This window comes from Colletotrichum jinshuiense, chromosome 7 (genome assembly GCF_051148585.1).
Source record: "Colletotrichum jinshuiense chromosome 7, complete sequence".
Classification (NCBI taxonomy): domain Eukaryota; kingdom Fungi; phylum Ascomycota; class Sordariomycetes; order Glomerellales; family Glomerellaceae; genus Colletotrichum; species Colletotrichum jinshuiense.
In genome coordinates this window covers 21,861-38,764 of record NC_139314.1, presented here as the reverse complement: position 1 = coordinate 38,764, position 16,904 = coordinate 21,861, and the positions used below count along the sequence as shown (strand labels likewise).

General features: G+C 50.2%; 5 protein-coding genes across 5 annotated transcripts; 3 read left to right on the top strand and 2 right to left on the bottom strand.

Annotated features, from left to right (window-relative positions):
• Positions 1-499: 499 nt before the first annotated feature.
• Positions 500-1,339, bottom strand: EsH8_VII_000010 (uncharacterized protein; the record flags this gene model as incomplete). Its single annotated transcript, XM_083270143.1, has 1 exon — positions 500-1,339. The coding sequence occupies one exon, from the start codon at positions 1,337-1,339 to the stop codon at positions 500-502; it is 840 nt and encodes a 279-aa protein (XP_083127700.1).
• A 953-nt stretch (positions 1,340-2,292) lies between these two features.
• On the top strand, positions 2,293-2,883 carry EsH8_VII_000009 (uncharacterized protein; the record flags this gene model as incomplete). The annotated part of the gene is made up of 1 exon (XM_083270142.1): positions 2,293-2,883. The coding sequence occupies one exon, from the start codon at positions 2,293-2,295 to the stop codon at positions 2,881-2,883; it is 591 nt and encodes a 196-aa protein (XP_083127699.1).
• A 107-nt stretch (positions 2,884-2,990) lies between these two features.
• Positions 2,991-4,112, bottom strand: EsH8_VII_000008 (uncharacterized protein; the record flags this gene model as incomplete). Its single annotated transcript, XM_083270141.1, has 1 exon — positions 2,991-4,112. One exon carries the CDS (start codon positions 4,110-4,112, stop codon positions 2,991-2,993), a length of 1,122 nt encoding a protein of 373 aa, XP_083127698.1.
• A 3,345-nt stretch (positions 4,113-7,457) lies between these two features.
• EsH8_VII_000007 (uncharacterized protein) lies at positions 7,458-8,965 on the top strand (the record flags this gene model as incomplete). The annotated part of the gene is made up of 2 exons (XM_083270140.1): positions 7,458-8,821; positions 8,881-8,965. 2 exons carry the CDS (start codon positions 7,458-7,460, stop codon positions 8,963-8,965), a joined length of 1,449 nt encoding a protein of 482 aa, XP_083127697.1.
• A 6,436-nt stretch (positions 8,966-15,401) lies between these two features.
• On the top strand, positions 15,402-15,875 carry EsH8_VII_000006 (uncharacterized protein; the record flags this gene model as incomplete). Its single annotated transcript, XM_083270139.1, has 2 exons — positions 15,402-15,734; positions 15,861-15,875. The coding sequence occupies 2 exons, from the start codon at positions 15,402-15,404 to the stop codon at positions 15,873-15,875; spliced, it is 348 nt and encodes a 115-aa protein (XP_083127696.1).
• Positions 15,876-16,904: the final 1,029 nt, after the last annotated feature.

Here is a 16,904-nt window from a genome sequence, read left to right as displayed (position 1 = left end):
TTGCACACAACCTTTCAGAAACGACCCAGGGACACAAGCGGAGGCGGCGGCGGGGGAGACCCGAATTTGAAGTCGGAGCTAAAGACCCAGAAGTAGACGTGCACCACGCCACCTAATGGAGGCTCTTAGAGATATAAGGAGGTTCCCACCTTGGCATTAATGCGGATGGTCACCAGCCACATGTCGAGGGTGATCGACCTCGAAAATGGATAAAAAAACTCCAACACCTAGTGGCAGATTGTTGCGCCGTCGGGATAGTTGACGTTGGGTCTAGCACACCCTTGTCTAACTTATCTGTAAGCAGGGATATGCTTCTATTCTAGCTGTACTCCCCACTTTTGACAGAATGAATGTGGTCCCCTGATTTCCTGGCCAGGGACGCGCTTGCCGGATTACTACGTATGGCAGCTTAAGCTTCCATGGCTGTGTTACCCGACAACTTATCCCAGGTGAACCGTTGGGGTCGTCATAACTCAGAAGCTGTGCGCGCGCATGTTCGTCATTGCAGCATGACATCAACCATGGCAAGAGGCTCGCTTCGAGCACCAGCGTTAGTCTTTGGGCGGTACGGCCGCTCCCCCTCGTAGAAATGATGCCAAGTCTCCCACTCCATTCCTTGTATATGAAGTGCCTCATACCACGCGACGAGCAAGCTGGCATCCTTATATCTCCAGCCGACATCCTTGGAAGTGTTGCCCTCGATGGGCGGATACACCTCCTCCTCATCTTCGGATTCATCATCCTCATTCTCATCATCATCCCCATCCTCATCCCTGGGAGTAGGGGTACTGGTAGCGAAATGACTCAAGATATCCTCGTCGTGATGCCCATGTATCCCATCAATGATAGCGACCTGGCCCTCAAGGGACCAATACTTCTCGTGCGGTATCCACTGCGCGGCAAGGGAATCGAGGGAGGCCTGGTCAACGTAGACACAGAACCGGAAACGAGGGCTCCGCTGACCAACCCACGGCCCGTCGGCGCCCGGCCCGTCGCGCTCGACCGAGCGGCCGGCCGCCCACTCGCGGAAGCGCGTCCGAACCTCCTCCTTAGGCGCGCCGTCGAGTGTTTCGCGGTCTTCGATAATAGTCCACACGAGGTCAGGCCCTAGAATGTCTTCTTGATTGTGAACCCGTAGCCAGTAGTTGACGTTGCTCTTGAGCAGTGCGACGCATTTCTCCCATAGCGTGTCGTCGCTATAGGTGCCCCGGTAGACGACAAAGCCCCATTTCGGGTAGTCCACAGTGACACGGGTGTTGATCGTTTCATGGAAGCCCGTAGTTGCCGGTTTGTAGCCCAACGGGTATTGCGGGTGGCTGCCAGGAAGAAACGAGGCCATCGCGACACAGGTTGTGGTGTATTTGACTGAGATGTGAGCTGTAGTGTTGAACTGGAAGTAACGGGGAATTGTGGCTCAAAATTGCGATCGGATAATACTCATTGGTGGGCTGTAGGCAAGACTAACGCGTAGAGAAAAAGCAAGGTGGGCTGGAACATGGAGGGAGGGTTGCACCGTTGTTTATTGTGTCCGATTCTGTGCTGCCAGACCCCAGAGTGCGGGGGAAACAGGGGTCCTAAACAGTCTGAGTGCACCTTATAATGCGCCACCTTGAACCCTGATATATAGAGTACTGATATATAAAGTACTTACCCAACATATAGTCCGCAGAAAAAGTCGGCAGTGGGAACAACAGTGAGGATATTGGTGTTGGCAGCCTGAAGGTGGAACCTCCGGGCTGCGCTGCCGCCGGCTACCAATCCAACAGGTGCAACGATGGCCTCGTATTTTATGTAGCCTGCGACAACGCCCTCCCTTGAGAAATATTAGCATCTTGACACGGAAGTTGTATAAAAGGGCGAGGCTACACTGTGAATCGTTCTGTTCGCACAAGTCGCATACTAATTACCTCCAACAATTCGAGGATATCACTGCAGAAGTAAAGAAGTTCCGCATGTGTACTGCTGCTAAAATAAAATATAGCAAAGCCTTTTTAAAGACATGTGCGTCTAATCGCATTAATACACCTCACTCGCTATCTTGCCTGTAATTAAACCAAAGTAAAAGCACATACAACTTACTCTACTTCTATCATCACAGGCTTATGCCCACCGTCGCCTCTGGCAACTACAATCGTCGCCCTCCCATAGCGCGGTCCCGGAACGCGGTCCAGGTGCGGGAGGAGCGCGGGGGATGAGCTGTCCAATCAAAAAAACCCGTCACCCACCAGCCCCACCTCCCAGGCGCGTCACTCCGACCCCGCCGGCACCCGAATTGGGCAACCGCTCGATTGCATGGCGCTGTACCACGCGCCTGCAAGCACCACTACGGTGGCCAGCAACTGGGCTTCGATCCCTGTGGCCCCCGTCGCCACCTATCCCGTCACCTGGTCCGCCGAGCCGACGCCGACGCCACACCAGGCCCAGATGGCGAGCGGCTGCACCGACTTCTACAAGGTCGACGACGGCACAACGTGCGTGGCCATCCTGGCCGGCTTCGCCATCACCTTTGCCGGCTTCTACGCTTGGAACCCTGAAGTGGGCGACGACTGTCAGTTCCTGCAGCTCGATGTCTACGTCTGTGTCTCGCATGATTCGGCTTCAACAGCCACGGCAACCACCAAGACAACAAGCGCAACGGCTACAAGCAGCCGCGCCCCAGCACCGCCTGGCCCGACGCAGGCTGGAATTCCGACCGATTGCAACAAGTGGATCTTGCAGCAGGACGGCATGTATTGTTATGACATGGCCAGTAACGCCGGCACTGACCTGGCGTGCCTGTACGAGGAGCTGGACCCGACGCTGAACACGGATGCAGGCGAGTGCCAGGGTTTGTGGACGGGGTATGCGTATTGCGTGGGAACGAAGGGGGGTGCGTGTTCATGATTTGATCCAAGCCTGAATCATCGGTGTGATGTTCAATCACACCTAGATCTAGGCTGGCGAACCATGTGTAACCAACTCTTACCCTACTTTCCTCATTCACATGCCTCTCATTGCCTCAAACAACTGCCTACATCGCGATTGGGCACCCACTTCTGGAAATCCTCCTCTCGCATCGACACAAACGCCCGCTGGTAGCTCTTCTGCGCGCATGCCCAGAGCGTCTCCAGGGGCACCATGTTGCCTTCGTCCGACCGCCGCGCCACATAGAAATTGTTGACCACCTGTTGCAGTCGCACGCGCACGTAGCCTGGGTATGCTGCCTCTTGCTCTTGCACCGTGTCCTGGCCCTCTTCTTTGTCGTTGAGATACTCCGGATCGACGGCCCACACCCACATGTCATCACAGACATTTCCCCCTTTCGGCCCGTTCACCACTGAGTGCACAGAATCCCGGTTTACAACCAGAAAGACGTTCTGAAGGATCCCCTCAGGCAGTGCATCACGAACCGTCTGGAAGTCCCTCCGCAGCCTCTCGAACAACCCGCGTTGGTGTTTGTCAGTGCCCGCTGCAGGCCACCCCAGTCTATACAACGTCCAATTCCCCTGCACATTCCTCGCCACAGCCGAAACATCGCGTCCCCATTGAAGTGACGCACTCACGCGGACTTGGAAATCCTCATCATCTGCTCCTGCGTCAGGATCGTAGTAGATTGCGTATCCCCAACACGGCTTTGTCATACTTGTCCCCGACATCAGCCGCCGAACCCACTCCTGCTGCGCCGCCTCAAACGCTTTTTCCTCCTCTCCCGCCAGCTTCTCCCTCACTCTGCGCAACCTCTCTACCGTGCTGACCATGTGTTCCTCCGACGTGTCCGATTCGAGTTTGGCAAGGGCCCCAGCCCAGGCCGCCTGACAGCCGTCGTATTCGTGGGAGGGCCAGAAGCGGCGGCGGAGGAGGTCAATTTCGCCCGAGGATAGGGCTGTAGGTGTGTGCACTGCGCGGTGGAGGAGGGTGGCTTTGTCGGGGGTGAAGGAGGATTGGAGTTGGGCAAGGGAGCTGGCGATGGAGGCGGGTGAGGGGCGGTCGAGGAGGAGCAAAATGTCAGAAGGGGACATGGTCATGTCGCCGGAAAGTACAGCGGACTCGAGCTGGGGGAAACGGGCAATGAGGTCGGAGGGTTGGTCTAGGTCGAGTTGAACTCGGATGAAGGAGGGCATGAGTTGTTCCATTTAGGTGGCGTGGTTTGACTTTTTGACGGTGAGGGTGAGGTGAGAGACCAATTGACCTGTCGTGGGAAGATGAGGTTTTCTTAGGTTTAGTGTTTTTTTGGGGAAGAAATGTTCTAATTTTTCTACAAGGCTGGCATAGTGAACTGATATCCAACTAGTGCTGATGTCAGCCCTCTTATCGTTACCACGATTGATTATAACTGATGGCTTATAACTGTATAGAACACCTGTTGGTAGTAAGTACCTAGGTCTAGCTTGGTGTATTTATATAAACTTTTTAGATACAATCGCAACACTATATACTTAGGATCAAGTTTTTTTATATCAGGTGTGGTTTTAGGTTATCTCTAACAGGGGATTAGTCTTTTAATTCTTTAACAAATACACTGGTTTTACTCAAGCTTGAAGTTAACAAATAGTATTTATACACATCTACTAAATCGGACATGGCTAATCTTCATCAGCTACGGAGTCTGTGGCCGCAAGCCTGAGAAGACGAACGAGACCGAGACGGCTGCTTTCGACTATGCTCCTGCTTCTGTCACTGCTACCACCTCTGCCTCTGCTGTCCCTGTCCCTGTCACAGCCGGAAATTAGTCTGAGGACACTGCAGGGTGTATTATATCGTGTATACAGCCCGCCGAGCCTGTTGGATATTTCCTCTTCTTTGCACAAACTCAAGTCCATGCCAAGACTCATTGTCTCTGAGGCGACCGGACTGCCGGATTTCGACTGATTTGAGACATGGATGGTTTTCATACAGAGGTAACAGTTGTTATGAGCCGTTTCGCAAAAGTTATCATTGGATCAATAGTTTCGTGCAATATGCCGTTTTGAATTCGTCCAAGCTCCGCTCGTGCTCACCGTTATCCTTTTCTTTGATGAATCAGTATATTGGATCAAAGAGAATCGACGGATCGGGCCGGCGGGCGGTGAGGCCAGCTCAGCCGACGAATTCGGCAGTACGAAGTGCCTTAGCCCGGTGGCTGGCTTGTGGCATAAGTCCCTCTGGTGATTGGCAATTGGCGATAAAAATCGACAAGATTAGAGCTTTGGCCAGGGCTCAGTGGGGTCGGCATCAACAGGCGGACGAGGCGTCGGTTCAGAGCCCTGCCTTCGGCTTCTAGCTTCTGTTTGGCGCACACACAGTAGAGTGCAATGACGACGGCGTGAGCTACCCCTGGGAGTTCATTGTACAGGTCAACAGGCGCCTGCTTGCTGGCGCCTGCGCCCTCGCTGTTGGGCTACCGCACGTCTGCTCAATCATACTGATCCTCTATGTCCGTAAAATAGACGGCGTGCCGCGGACTATGTTAGCCACGGCATTTTCATTTTTCAAGGTGGTTCAACCCCTCCAGCAACGCGGGATCATGGCCACCACCAAGACGATTGTAAAGAAACTCGGCAACGACCAGCGTTTCCGTGCAGTTCGCGGCGATATCAACGGCCAGTTCATTCTCGAGTTCGCCCCCTGCGAGCCCCTCGTCCAGCACTCGCCAGACGCTGCCACCAGGGCCGCAGTCCACCTGTGCACCAAGCATAACGGCTCGTTTCTCGTGTCGTATTGACAGCCTCCTAATTCAAGTGTCAAGGCTACCATTCAACGTTATCGTGCTTTTATTCAGTAGCCCTCATGAAACAAGTTTTAACTTTATTGCAATATATTCCTAGCCCTATCTAGCCCTCAATTCTGCTGTCTGAAAGCAAATAGATCATGTTTCCATCGATTAAGTTGATAGCTACAAGACCTATATAATTGCCAATGCGAGCCCCATAACAACTCGCTCAACTTTTTCGAGCTTTTCAGAAAGTACCGGTTTTCCTCTGTCCAGTAAAAAATGCCAATCCATAATCGTTTGTGGAAAAGGTGATTGCGACACCTTCAGGAAAAAAGAAAACGTCCCCAGGGCCTGCAGTGACTTCCTGCCCCGAATCGTCCGAGATTATGAAGCTTCCCTCGATGATGATTTTCATCTCGTCATATTCATAAGTGTAGTGGAGTGCCTCTCCCTTCTCTAAACGGAAGAGACCTGCCGAAATAGGACGATCGGGGTTGACCTTATCCGATGAGAACAGGTCGCCGGTGTAGGCGTTGTCTCCCGCAGATAAGGGTATTTTAAAGGAGGCAGGCGCGTTTTTGTAATACGAAAAGGGGATCGAAGTTCTTGCCATCGTAAACGGTTGAGATGTTGGAGAAAATAAAAGAGGAGTAAATGCCTTCACTTTAAGTTAAATAAAAGTAGCTGCCAATAAATCAGTGCAGAATTGATATGCTTGGTTTTGTCAGAATGACTCTGTAGTGTTTGAAGCAGGGTCTCTTGCGGGTATCAGCAATGATACTCATCCGTTGATGTTATTTTTCAGGCCAAGATAATAACAATGTCATGTCTGTGATCATTTTATCCCTGAGTAATCAAGATTATGAATATTTCCTCAACCAGTCACGGGATAGTCTCAGCGGTACAGGTGCTTGGAGCGCTTAAGCAGACCCATGTTGTGGAAATTCGCAAAGCTAGGACTTAGCATTGCGGTCCGACTTGATAACGAATTTCATATTTCAAAAGGCGCTTCGCGCGCATCGCCAACAATTAGTACATGCGGCCCGCTAAAAATGGGTCCAGCGCCACCGAGACCTTGGCGAAAACGTGTCAGGGGCGAGAACGTTCGACGTGTGTCAATTAGTCGGCGCAAAATGACCGCACGAGAGTCCTAAGGCTATAATATCCTTGGAATAAATGGAGGAAGTGATAGCCAGGAAGACTGAGAAATCATCTCATCGTCTCATACTTTGGAAGCCAGAACCTCGCACTTGCCTCGATCGACATGATGCACCAAATTCATCCATTAACTGCTCTATCTGAGGAGGAAATTCGGCAAGCTGCAAGCCTCATCCGCCGTAGTCATGAGGCCGGCACAAAACTGAGATTCAAAGGGATTTCGCTTCTCGAGCCAAGAAAGAATGAGTTCTGTGAGTACCTCAAGGCGCCAGCGGACTACTTGCCAGCAAGGAAGGCGTGGGTAAACTACTATTTAGTCGGAACTCCGAAGTTGTTCGAAGTAGTAGCCGATCTCACAGCAGATTCCATTGAGACACACACAGAGGTTTCAGCCGGTTTCCATGGACAAGTCGATGATGAAGAGGTCCTTGAAGTCGAAAGGCTCACTCTCGAGGACCCCAGAGTTCAGGCAGAGATAGAAAAGTTGAAGTTACCTACTGGGGCAGTCGTAGTCTGTGACCCATGGATATGGTAGTATTGCACAATCTTCCCAATAGCGCAATATACTGATATTCTATACAGGGGTGCCGATGGTGTTGCAGATCATGTTCGCCAGTATCAGTGCTACATGTACTTGCGGGATCCTAGCAACTCTGATGAGAAGGATTGCAACCATTATGCCTTACCACTGAGCTTCTCTCCCGTGTTTGACACGGTCACCATGAAGGTTACTCGGATCGAGTACCTTCCCACCGGCCCTGGATTCGAGACGCGTCCTACTGAGCCTTGGAGAGCCGTCGCGCCAAATGAATACATCCCCGAGGCAAATGATCTCAGGAAAGACTTGAAAGAGTTGGTCGTCATACAACCAAATGGGCCATCCTTCTCCATCGACGGAGATGTCATAGAATGGCAGAAATGGAAAATGCGACTGACCTTTAACTTCCGCGAAGGCATGGTTTTGCACCAGGTTTCTTACGACGGAAGACCCCTATTCTACCGAGTCTCGCTTAGCGACATGACGGTTCCTTATGGTGACCCTCGTCCACCATTCCACAAGAAACAGGCTTTCGATCTCGGCGATACTGGTGCTGGTATAATGGCCAACGACCTCAAGTTGGGTTGCGACTGTTTGGGCGCTATTGCCTACAAGGATGGTCTAATTGCAGATCATAACGGCCGGCCAACATGGAAGCGGAATGCGATATGCATCCACGAACAAGATGCTGGGCTGCTGTGGAAACATACCAACTACAGGACCAACAGGGCTGCCGTGGTCCGTCGAAGAGAGCTTGTGATCCAATCTATCATCACTGTTTCGAACTATGAATACATCTTGGCCTTTGTCTTTGACCAGGCTGGACAGATGGAATATGAAGTTCGAGCTACTGGAATCCTATCTACACAGCCGATAGATCCGGGAGTTGAAGTGCCTTGGGGCACTGTGGTTCATGATGGAGTTCTTGCAGCCTACCACCAACACATTCTCTCGCTCAGGGTCGACCCTGAGTTGGATGGCGACCAGAAGAACAGGCTCCTTTACGAAGAGGCTAGCCCAATGCCTCGGGACCCTGCCACTAACCCCCACGGAAACGGCTACATCAGCCAACGAACGGTACTGGGTTACTCAGGAGGTTATGATCTTGATTCGAAGAAGAATAGAGTCTTCCTCATCGACAATCCTCGAAAGAAAAATCCGGTAAACGGGAAGAACGTCGCATACAAGCTCCATATTCCGCCAGTGCAGCCTCTTCTAGCGGATGAGGACAGCTTTCATTTCAAACGCGCCGACTTCGGCGACCATGCCGTTTATGTAACCAAATACCGGGAGCAAGAGTTGTTTGCGGGTGGGCAGTATACCAACCAGAATAAGCAAACTACAGGAGTGAGGAAGTGGGCAGCCAGAAATGATGATATCACCGAGGAAGATATCGTAGTTTGGGTGCAATTTGGTCTGCAACATGTACCTCGAGCAGAGGACTTCCCCGTCATGTGAGTAATATCCATTCCCTTCCTCTCAGGGCGTGTTTCGTCTGCTAATAACTTTCCAGGCCAGCTGAAATTGTGAAGGTCGCCTTCAAGCCTGCTAATTTCTTTACGAAGAACCCTTCTATTGACGTGCCACCGTCAACGTAAGTTTTCTCCGACCGTTCTCACGGACTTGGGTAGGGACTGACATTGAACTAGCCAGGAGTTTAACAGATCGGTGCTGATCCGGAATTCGAGCGGGGATATTTCAAGTGACACAAGGAGCTGCTCAGAGTCAACAAAGTGTGCAAAACTTTAGTGTTAGTTATATGCCGCGAGCCGACTTCGCCCCGGCCGGCTTCGTGTTGCACCCACTTGCCAGGGGTATATATGCCTACCGATCTATTGTATCTAGACTTTCTGTATTCAACCACACATTTCTACAGCTGCTCCGCTGCAACTGTGATCGCCACATTATATTACAAGGATTCAAGTGACTGGTAGACTAATTCCGTGTCTTGCCATGTGGTCTACCCAATCCCAAGTGTTTTGCATGCCGTTATCATACTCTGCCCAGCTCGATTGGACTAGGTCATACGCGAGTTTCACATTCCCCATTCCACTGAACTTGCTCAGCTTTTCGAACTGTGTTGAACAAATTTGCCTTTCCTCCTGTCTGATGCATGCGAATCCAAACACGAATGCGGGAAATAGCAAGACTGCTTGGACTCCCGAGTTCGTTATACCGTCCATGTCTTCCAATCCTGCTCTGGTGGCTGCCCTCACCTTCTCATCTGAGATGTTGGAGGGATACATGATAGAGTAGATCCAGATATAGAGAGCATGCAAGTATGCAGAGTACCCCAACTTTTTGTCACAGTCTTCAGTGCTCGGCTTCCAGTCGTTCAAGTCTTCCCAAATGGCTAAGGCTGTACAGATGTCAGGTGTCGGGCATTTATTGGAACGTAATGCGGCCACTCTGGCGATCAGATCGAAAAGTCCATCATCAACACCAATCATATATGGTCTGGAGAGCGGTTCTGAGCTCAGACACGTCACAGTTTGGGTGGCCAGTGTAGGCGTTCTAGCCTCATCCGTTACAGCTGCGAGGATGTCGTGGTAGATGAAAAATTCGAGCAGGAAATCGTCGATTTGAGGCGACCCCGGAGGTCTCTGGAGGCTGAGGGTATTCCATATTAATTCTTTGGCAACATCCAACCGCACGCGCCAGGCTACGTCGCCAGTGCCTTCAGAGATCTCATACAGACATAACAGAAGTGTGCAGCACAAGACTGACTCCATCTCGATCCTGTTGAATTGTACATCTTGAGACCTCAGGAACGAAATGCGGTCAACTTGTGCATTTTCGGTTTCCTGGAGCAACTTTTCTTTGTCAAGTATATTCCACGGGCTAGAGTCTGGGCTCAATTTCTGGAGATTCGAAGAGCCAAGCAACAAGATCGCCTTCTGTATCATGGAGTCCTGAAGGCTGCGAGGAAGAATTGTCGTCAACAGAGGATTTTGGTCATCCATACAAATTGTTAGGACTCGAGATGTAACGTTCACGAAGTGCATGAAGAAGAGCCGATCCGTGGCTGTATCGACCCCGTTGATGAGAAATGGCAGAGTTCGAGGGATCTGCGCACGTCTCCTCGGCTCTGAAGTCGTGGCTGGGCGGCATTCGATGCTTCCAATGTCTTCGTTCTCTGCAGGCATTCTTGAAGGCTCTTCGGGAGTCGGTGATTTGCTAGGTGGATCCTGGTATGTATCTAGTGGTTCTGCGTTCAGGAGGTATTCAGGCATCGCGGATGTGACCTCATTGACAGGTAGCCAGTCCATCATATTCATCAGCGTATATGGCATGACCTGAGAGTTTGCCGCTGGATCCAAGGTACTGATCGGCGAGGGGATTGACCCATCGTTGAAGGGGTTGGGTGGACTTTTTGATTGCCTGGCTCTGCTTGCTTGATATCGTGTTATCAAAGGGTACCCTTCGCATATATACCCGCTTCTTTGGCACCCAAGACCTATACTAATTAGCAAGACGGGATTGGTCTACCGAATCCAAAAATGGAGCGTACAGCTTGGCTTGGTCTCGTCGCACTTCTTTCTCCGACGTCTGCAAGTGAAGCATCCTGTTCGCGAACGTTTAGCCTGAGACGTGACTGGACCAGCTTCCGGCATGATCAGCTGGGAACAAAATTGTACAGAAGGACAATATGGTTACGAGATTAACTATGTGATCTTAAGGAAATGCACTTGAAGCGGAAGTCGGAGATTCTCCGAGACACCGTAAAATGTCGAAAACTTTAAACCGTGTTGATTTTCTTGGGGACTAGCAACCCGCGCTGACTTTATGTATTGGCGCCGTTATCTATTTCCTCTGTGCGTGAAGTGGGTCTGTTTCTAGCATGACCGCGAAACCTGCTGAGATAGCGCTTTAGCCCATTGATTGGGCTGCAGATGGTGGGTATGAACCTGGCATCAGCCTGGCATCCACATGGACTAGTTAAAAACTGAGGGTTTAGTCTGGCGAGAAGCTAGCCCCCCTCCCTCAAGAGGGGTATCACTGGTCGTTCGCATCGACTCGGTCTCGCCATGATCAAAACACTAGACACGACTGATTTAAGCAAGTGCCACAGCTATGATGGTGGGCGGCGCATCGGTTGCGATCGTTATTTCGTTATTTCATGGGGTCACAGTGAGAGCCCAACAGACAAACCATCCGCAATACAGGAGAGGCGACTTGCTCCCAGAGCGTGATGTAGGGAGGCTCCGGTATGTGATAACGAAGATATCAGATCCTTGTAACCCAAGCTTAACCATTACCTTCACACTAATAAAACTCCACAACCTTATCGCACCAATGCCAGCTTGAGCCTTAAGATGAACTAGTGTAGTTATTTGCGGGGTACCCCCACATACCTACCCAAATTCACCCCGAATGGCCCAACCACTTTATCATTATCGTTGATTCCGCTACCTGGGCGGAAGTTGTATACGATACTGCAAGAGAATTATGGCTTTAAATTCGTAGTAAGTGGAAAGTCGTAATAAAATAATATAAGTTTCTGTCGAACATGGTGAGGTTGTGGTGTTTTGGGAATGGAAATTTAAGGTGTACGTTGGAGGTTTCCGGTGTGGATTATGTCAGCTTTAGTACCTGGCTAATTCCATCCGAAGATCAGCTTTTCTCCCGGATATCACGAGAAGCTCTTGAGAAGCTCTTTAAATACCCCATCTTGTATTGAAAACCCTTCGCTATTTCGGCTATTTCTGTTGTGAAAATGGGTAACCACAGCACTGAGTTGTCGCCGAGAACCACAATCACCTCTGGAAGCCTTGACTGCTCCACTTTGTTACTCTATTTGCAACTAGCTTGGGAGCTGTTGTTCAACCATCGAGCTCGTTAGGCTGACAAAAATCAATTCCGTGTCGGTCAAGTTGGGACTTGCACCAGTCCTCTACTACCTGACCCCAGACTTGGCGGCCTTTATATCTTGCCATATCTGGGTGCATTTCTTGGATAGCACCCAATAGATTTCTAATGCTTTCCGGTTCTTCGGCTAGTTCGCCCAATGGCAATAGATACGTACGAACCGTAAACAGAATTGCTCTGGATTTGGGCAACCTTCTAAGGGTTTGCCTCTCATGGCGAATTCGTATGTCTTCAACTTTTGGCGGCTCCTGCAGCTCTGCTGCAAAGGGTTCCTGCTGAAACATCGTGTCGGTGACCTGCAAGAAGAAGTTATTCCGTTGGACTAAATCTTCTGCCTTCATTCTGATGAAAGCCCTATGCTTGTGTAAGTACTAGCTACTTTTGCCAAATAATTGCCAGTTAACTTACTTTTCGACAGATTTTCTGATCTTCTCTTCCCAGAGCGGAACTGGACCATGTATCTTATATAGCGGCCACCCAATCCTTTCACGAAGATGCCAGCCAGCGGGGGCCATGGTGAAACTGGCTGATCTTCTATGTGTTAGCTCCCCCTTGCGGAGTTTGCACCAGGAACGTGACTCACAAATAGTGTTGCTGCGAGTCTGGCCCGAAGCCTTGGATCAAAATGTTCAAGTCTTCCATAGCGAGTTGAGCCGCGACCTCCAAAGGAGGAATGTCAAATGGAGATTTGATCCTGAACGTTTTGTCTGTCAGGGCATTGTGAATGTAGTCTGTTTTGCCCTTGGGGTGATAAAAGAGGCGGGGAAATCTTCGCGTGAGAAACGAAACGACCATCTCTAGCGTCTCGGCACATGCCAATTCTGAACCGGGAAGGACTTGTGTCACCTCCTCATGTTGGGTTTCCAAGAGATGCTTTCGAAGGTCTTGCTCAACCCAGTATCTGTCGTCCAAGTCTAGCCAATCTTCCTGTGCGGCTTTCCGAATGCCCATGTTCAATACGAATCTGCCCGCCTTCCAGGGGCGATACGGCCGAGGCCGCGTGTTGGCAACATCGAATTTCTCAATCCCATGGATAACGACCTTGCTGTAATCAAATCCATTTTCTTGTTGGTGGGATGTTGTTTTTTCCCGACGGACCAATTTGAATACGATCCAGATAACAAATGCAGTCATGGAAGACCAGATAATCGGCGTGGGTATCAGCATTTTGCACCAATATCATGCAAATCTCCTTACTCTACGGCGTGTCCATATTCGTTAACATTATCTCAACCTCGAGGTCTTTTCAATACATCGGAGCAACCCAGCTGCCCAGTGCAAACTATCGTTGGTGGCCCCATCCCCCCTTTCTGTCACAGTGGCGCGTGACGGATAATAGCGCCTTAACGTCCAGGGTCGGTTAAAGGCAGATGCCGTCCATCGTGGCGAAGCGCGCGTAACGACGCTGCCGACACTAGTCCAGAATTGTGCATCTTAAAGCCGTTATCGTTAACCTAGTCTTATCATCGGCCTGAGCAACAATTGCACTACTGGTGACGTGAAGGTTTGAAGCTTCAGCGAGGATGCCAGTCGCATTGACTGCGTATCTTTGAAGACATTGCTTGGTGGTTATCAGCTTACCAGGATTGGTAGAAGCCGCTGCAAGTGCGAATGAGTGTCATCTCGCATTGCTGATGACGACCCTTCCAGAGCATACCAAATACAGCCACCCAATTTCGGCACATTGCGCGCTTTAAATATGCAGTCCCGAGGATGTTGATAAACAGAGCTTTACAGAGAAATCGAAACACTTAGCCACCATTTTTGTATCATCATGGCGGAACCCCCCAGCAATGACCAGAGCAAGACAACCATGAATTCAGTCTCTTCGGATAAACAGTCGGTTGAAGCCGGCCACATCGTCGATTGTGATGTTGGCCAACTGCAGAGCCTCGGTTATAAGCAGGAATTTCGACGCGAATTTACCAGATGGAGTACGTTGTCGTACGCCATCTCCATCATGGGTGTGCTTGGCTCAGTCCCGGCAACTTGGTCGGCGCCTCTTGCTGCTGGTGGCCCCACCACAGCTACTTGGGCGTGGATTTCTGGAGTATTTTTCTCTCTATGTCTCGGACTATCCATTGGGGAGTTGGTTTCGGCATACCCAACCTCAGGCGGCGTCTATTACGTTACGAAGCAGGTATTCCCCCCGGATAAAGTGCCGCTGGCCGCATGGATCATTGGCTGGTCAAACTTCTTGGGCCAAACTGCGGGTGTAGCTAGTATTGGCTACTCTGTTGCACAGATGGTATGTTGTTATGTCCGTGACGTGACCAGATATTCTAACGACAGCCTGCAGATTCTTGCCGCCGTTTCGATGGCCTCCCTGACGGATGATGGTACATTTTCTTATTCACCGTGAGAAGCTTCCATGTTTCGCGATCAATCTAAGTGCTGATTCGCCCTAGGAGTGCGCAGATGACAGTCGGTGTAAGTATCGCCGTACTCTGTGCCCAAGGATTACTCTGTTCGTTTCCTTCACGGAATCTAAGTCAGATGATTCGCTGGTTCGCACCAATAAATATTCTAGGAACAGTAGCCATTTCAATTGTGCTATTCGTGCTTACCCCAGACAAACTATCACCTTCCGAGGTTTTCGGCGAGGTTGTAGATGGCTCTGGCTGGAACAGCAAGGGATTTTCATACTTGATTGGATACCTTTCAGTGGCTTGGACGATGACTGATCTTGACGCCACGTGAGTTGCCAACTAACATCTGCCGCGGAAAATCGAAAGCGATAGCATGAGCTTTGCTAACATGTCTAGCGCTCATCTCTCTGAAGAAATCCATAATCCGGCAATCAGTGCGCCGGTAGCTATCTTCCAGGCCGTCCTTATCTCGGGCGCCTTTGGCTGGTTGTTGACAGTGGCTTTGGGCTTCGGGGCTCGTGACATGACTTCCCTTCTCTCTTCGCCGATGGCAAACCCTGCTGCACAAGTCTTCCTCAATGCAGCTGGGAGATCCGGAGGCCTGGCGATGTGGTCTTGGGTAATACTTGTCCAATTTTTTACTGGGGTCTCGGCCATGCTGTCTGACACACGCACCTGTTTTGCTCTGGCTAGAGACAAGGCATTGCCATTATCGGGGTAAGTTAGAATATCTGAATCAATAGTGTGGTATCGAAATTACTAACCTTCTCGGCCTAGAACTCTTCGATCAATGAATATGGTCACCAAGACGCCTTTGTACAGCGTTTGGGCCGTTGTAATCGTCTGCTGCCTTCTTAACCTTATCGCTCTTGGTAACGCGCAAACTATAAACGGGATCTTCGGAGTAACCGCACCTGCTATGGATCTGTCGTACATAGCTGTGATTGCAGCAAGGGTGTATTACGACAAGACTTATCCTATCGCGAAGGGCCCGTTCCAGTTGGGTCGTTGGCAGAAGCCCATAAACATTATTGCCATTGTGTGGACTGTCTTCATCAGCATTATCCTTTTTTTCCCACCTACATATCCTGTCACTGCTGAGAACATGAACTACGCTATTGTCATCTCGGTCTTGATTGCGATGTTCTCCTTGTGCTTTTGGTTTGCAGGAGCCAAAAGGTAAGCACTATAACCGACCCAAATAGCCTCTTATATGAGCTGACAACTTCTAGAAAATATACTGGACCACAGACAGAAAGCCATTAAGTAATTATTTACGAACAAGACTCCCCGTTTCAAAACCCGGTCATTATTCAGATATATGATATCCAATCCATGACCTAACAATTCGTCCACGGATACACTGGAGTGTGAAAGTTGTTTACGGTGTCAAACTCTTGCAGACCTTCTGAGGATGAAGGGTTTATTATAGAGGGGTGTCTCTAGGGGTCTTGGGTTCATTTGTTTCAATATCTCTTTGATACCACGTCGCTCTTGGCTTGTCCGAATATAGTGGGCATAGTTGTTGATTGAAGTAATGATTTACTAGCAGAACTGTCTCCAGATGGCGGTCCATGATTCTGGGAATAGTAGAACGCAACATAGCGTTCCATGAAGACGATTTTGCGTGCATTATCGATTCGGCATCGCTTGTCTCAATAGTACTTATCGGCGAAGCCACCACATCAGCAAATGGACTGCCAAAGGCGTGTCCTTAGGGATAGAGGCCTGAAATATCAACATTCAGAGGCTCTGCAAGAGATTTACTTTCAACATTAATATGAGTCGGATACGCAGCCCCCGGATAATGCAAATTGAGAGCATGGGATCCTCTAGAAGCCACTGTGGCGAGAACTAGAGCTGCCCAGCCCCCAGGATCTCCCGCTTGATCTCGAGATTCGTCTGTATCGGGAGTGGAGACCTCGTCTGGCAGCATTGCAGACTGACTGAATTGGGCATGCTCGCAATCTGCCGCGCCCTTGTGCTGACTGTTCAGGCGAGCGCAGCGATTAGCGACGCCAAACACCTCATGTTTAGAAGACCACCGGATCTCTCGCTGGTAGCCCGGACATGTTATGTGCCGGCTCCGACATTGTATACAATAGGGTTTTGATTCATCACGCTCAAGGCACTGGAGCAGTTGTTAGGTAGGCGTTTGCAAGCTACCTAAATCATGTCCGTCTTACCTTCTGCCTGCAACAAGAGAATCCGTCTAAATTCCTCGTTGGTTTCACCATTCATAGATATTTTCCAATGCTGTTTGCCAGACACGTACTCTTAGAAGGGACCTTAACCTTCC